The 4276-nt window shown below is 50.8% G+C and overlaps 1 protein-coding gene across 1 annotated transcript in view; it reads right to left on the reverse strand.

Moving 5' to 3' along the window:
* HECTD4 (HECT domain containing E3 ubiquitin protein ligase 4) overlaps positions 1-4276 on the reverse strand; it is a 197294-nt gene that overhangs the window by 25786 nt on the left and 167232 nt on the right. The window contains 4 exon segments of the mRNA XM_012663419.1: positions 583-788; positions 1087-1217; positions 1647-1852; positions 3192-3373. Of these exon segments, the coding sequence (XP_012518873.1) occupies positions 583-788; positions 1087-1217; positions 1647-1852; positions 3192-3373 (725 nt within the window).

The raw sequence follows: 4276 nt of genomic DNA on the forward strand, positions 1-4276 counted from the left end.
CTATATCTTCTGACTCTGGCAAACACGTTAGCCTCTTCTTGTGAAACGTGCCAAAGACGAGCAGTGGAAGTGACTGAGATTTCCTTTCCTTTCTGTGCATACTCGGAGGCAGCTGGCTTCGTACAGAGGACGGGCAGTGACAGCTTCAGGGTTTACAGAGCAGAGCCCTCATCTAACTCTAAAACTGTGAGGCTTCACAAAAGCCACCTGGGAGGCGAGAGCAGATGCCCACTGTGGCCAGGGTCAGGACTCAGGAGAGGCAACTGGGATTATCGCAGCCTGAACTGGCCATAAGGGTGAGACTGCCCTGTTTAGATCACGCTAACTAGCAAGCATCCCAGTGCACATGTATGAAAAGAAAGGAAAGCCCCACTGCGGTCTGGGCACCCTCTTCCAGGCCTTCCCCAGGTAGGAAAGGGAGGTCTTTTAATCCTCTGCCTCTAAAACTGCACCAAGCAGACCTATTCTTTATCAACAGGAATTGGAAAATGCAAGGTAAAAAATTACTTGAATCTTTAAAAAGGAGGTAAGCAAAGAATGACTCCCAGCTGTTTTCATCGCCATGAGCTGATGGAGACTCACCCAGTTTGATGTGCACCCTGTCCGTGGAGAGGACCACAGAGGGGTACTGGTCAGTGGTGGGGGGAGGTGCGAGCCCAGTGTTGGCGGGGGACGCGTCCCGTGGGTAGCAGGCAGCCTCAATGAGGTTCAGCTGGCCATTTCGCTTCACCTTGTGGCCAAGGCCATACACGAGCACTCGAGCCCACGGCGCCTTGTACAGAGAGGAGCTGAGAAGGAGGGATGGACGTTACCGCAGAGCCCAGCCACGTGCACCAGGGAGAGGGAGCAACGCTTTCTCACCAGAGGAAGTTAAATGAGAACTGGGCATGAGTCATTTCCACTACATTTTAGAAGCTTATTCCTCATGAAGACTAATTCCCCAAACATGGGAATATGGAAAGAACCATAATCATTTGCATTAAAGAATAGAAACAATTTGAGGTTTTCCTCTGCCAGTTTCAGCAGAATCTATTTGGCTTTTCTTTTCTCTCCCCATCACCATCTTTTTGAGAATGGGCAACTTACTCTTTGCGGAATCCAGACTGACTTTCTTTGCAAGACACGACGACAAAGGCCGCCCCGGGGAAATTAACATCCATATTGACTTTGGACTCAGTAATCGGGAACTCCTCGGAGGGGAACTGCTCTGGTGCTGTCTGCAAAGAGACGTTTAATGAGGAAAGCCAAGGGCTAAACACAAGGGAGGCAAAGGGATGGGCCACGGCCCGTATTGCGATAGAGTCAGAGGGACAGAAAAGCCCTCCAGAGGGAAGGAAGCTACAGATGAGACAAAGCAGAAGAGGTTCTAAGAAAAGGAAACTGATGGGAAGGGTGGCTTGGGGGAGAAAGGAGAGTCATTTTTAGCAAGCCAATAAAACTTCCAATTAAAAATGGTAACCTGGCTGGTCCAGTGGTAGTTATCAGAACTTATTAACTTATTATTATCCGAACTTATTAACATTAGTGTCACTAAAGTTGGTATTCAACCCCCCACTGCTAAATTTGACTGGTTTTTTTTTTATTATTAACATTTAAAAAAAAAATGGTAACCACAGCTCAGGGACATCAGCTTTATAGATTTCTACCTGCAGGAAAGAACAGATCTGTTTCGTCAGCTCCAAAAGGCTGTCCTCGCCCTGGTGCAGGGTCCGGGTGATGGCCACACTGAGCCACTCCCTCACCGTCTGGGAGCTGCCCTGGTAAAACAGGTCTGTGGCGGAGCAGTTCTGGGAATGGATGCAGTGCTGCAGAGACTGCGCCAGGAGGATCGAGCTGGAGCTGATGGTGCCATCTGGGGACAGAAAGGAGACAGAAGTTGACAGGAACCACAGCAGCCAGCAGGTGGGAGAGCCTAATGACAGACAGCCAACAACCCACCCAGACAGCCTGCACTGGCCAGGCTATCTTGGCTAACAGATATTACCAATCAGATCCTCTGGGCGGGGAAGGGGGTGAGGGGACTTGGGGATCAGTGATCTTCCAACTTCTGCTTTCTTTTTAGCAGAACTGTTTTCTAAAATGAAATCTTAGGTAGAGGCCCAAGTCTATGAAACAGATACCGTGGGGCTGCTTGGACTCAGGGGTTCCCAGAGCCTATTCGGCTGCCCTGGCCCACCTTGAGCTGCATCAAGGAACTGCTTGGGTGCCCAAGTGCAGTCTGTAAAGGGGCATGTGAGGTCACCACAGCAAAGCTTCTTCCATGACATTTTAAGCTTCCAGGTATGTTCCAGCTTCAGAGCTCTGAGTTCTTGGGATGGGCTGGTGGATCCAGCCGCTCAAACCGGCTGAGGAGATGTAGCGCGCCACGTGCAGCTGAAAGGCAGCTGCCTGAGAGACAGTGCTGTGTGCAAGCGGGTCTGGGAGGGTGCCCCCTGCCTGCCTCACCTCTTGATCCCATCTTAGTTGCTAGGAGACCAAGGGGAGCAGGCTGGAAGCTAAGGTGCCACAGAAAGACACAGAGGGCCCCTGATCTTGGACTGGGCCGTGGGCAGACTCATCACTTGGCGCTCACCAGGGGAGCACACACAGCCCTGGGATGGGCACACAGGCTGGGCCATCGACACAGCTCCACCCCAAGTCAGATGAGTGGAATATCTGCTTCGGACGAGTTTGATAACAGGAATGTTTTCCTTTTCATTGTTGTTGATTTTTCGTAGAGACAGGGTCTTGTTTTGTTGCCCAGGCCATTCTCAAGTGATCCTCCTGCCTCGGTCTCCCAAAATGCTGTGATGACTGGCATGAGCCACTGTGCCCAGCCATTTTCCTTTCTTTCCAATGCCAAATAGAATGTCTATGGCAATGACACAGTGACTAGGTTTCATAGTAAACACTTAATTTTCCTCGATCCACAATTCGCTTGGGAAACTTAACGAATGCTTAACAGATGAATGACTACAGTGAGGTCACATACTTACGTTTTGCAAAGAGTGAGAAAGCACTGCCAAGAGAATCCCCGTTCCCTGGTGCAGTGTCCCCGCGGCAGCCTAAGCGGAGGGAGCCCGAGTTTCCCTCCCCCTCGCGCAGAACATGGGATAACATGAGCACGACACCCACCTGGGCCTCGTGTGTTCTCAGGGCCGTTCTACTCTGGCGCCGAGTTTGGGAGCGACAGCAGCAAAGCCAAGTGTTACCTGGGAGGGGAGGAGCGAGGAGCTGATTGGACAGCAGCTGCAGGTGCTCCAGGGTGATATCCCGGACGGCAGGGATGTGGAAGAGGCGGGTGAACAGGTGAGGCAACTTGGGGGCGAAGATATTGAGCAGGGCCATGCGGCAGTAGAGCCTGGCCAGCGCGGCCTCGCAGCGCAGCAGCTCTCTGCAAGGGAAGCGGGGGACACGCGCTGAGCGCCGCGCTCTGGCCCCACCCCAGGCCAGGCCAGGCCGCGGGCTTCTCTTCTGGCCCCAGGTTCTGTACCTCAAGCGAGTTGCTTGCATTTTAAACGAAAAGCCACAGAATTTAGTTAGGTTGTTAAGTCTGATTTTTCCCAACTCAAAAAGCACTGTGGAAAAAAAGGAAAAAACTCGTACATGTATGTTCATAGCAGCATCATTCGTGACAGCCAACTAGCGGCACCCACCCAAACGCTCATTCACATCACGGTAAATCTACACGATGGAAGAGGACGAAGGACTGACACACTCTGCGATGTGGACGGACCTTGAAACACGCCGAGTGACAGAAGCCAGTCACAAAAGGCCACATGTCGTATGATTCCCTTCACATGAAATGTCCAGAATAAGCCAATCCATAGAGACAGAAAATATATTTGTGTCAGAAGCGGAGGGGACAAGAGAATGGCAAGTGACTGCTAATGGGTATGGAGTTTCCTTTTGGGGTAATGAAAACATTCTAAAATTGACTGTGGCGATAGTTGCACAACGCTGTGAATGTCCTAAAAACCACCGACGTGTACTTTAAATGGGTGAACTGTACGGTGTGTGAATTATATCTCAATAAAGCTATTATAAAAATATCACTGTGGGGGGCTGGGTGGGGTGGCTCATGCCTGTAATCCTCACACTTTGGGAGGCCGAGGTAGGAGGATCACTTGAGGCCAGGAGTTTAAGACCAGCCTGACTCAGGAGGCTGAGGCAGGAAGATCCCTTGAGCCCAGGAGTTTGAGGTTGCAGAGCGCTATGATGGTGCGACTGAACTCTAGCCTGGATGACAGAGCAAGACCCTGTCTAAAAATAAAATAAAAAATAAAATAAAAAAATA

Source organism: Propithecus coquereli, unplaced genomic scaffold (genome assembly GCF_000956105.1).
Source record: "Propithecus coquereli isolate 6110/MARCELLA unplaced genomic scaffold, Pcoq_1.0 Scaffold81, whole genome shotgun sequence".
NCBI classification, from domain to species: Eukaryota; Metazoa; Chordata; class Mammalia; order Primates; family Indriidae; genus Propithecus; species Propithecus coquereli.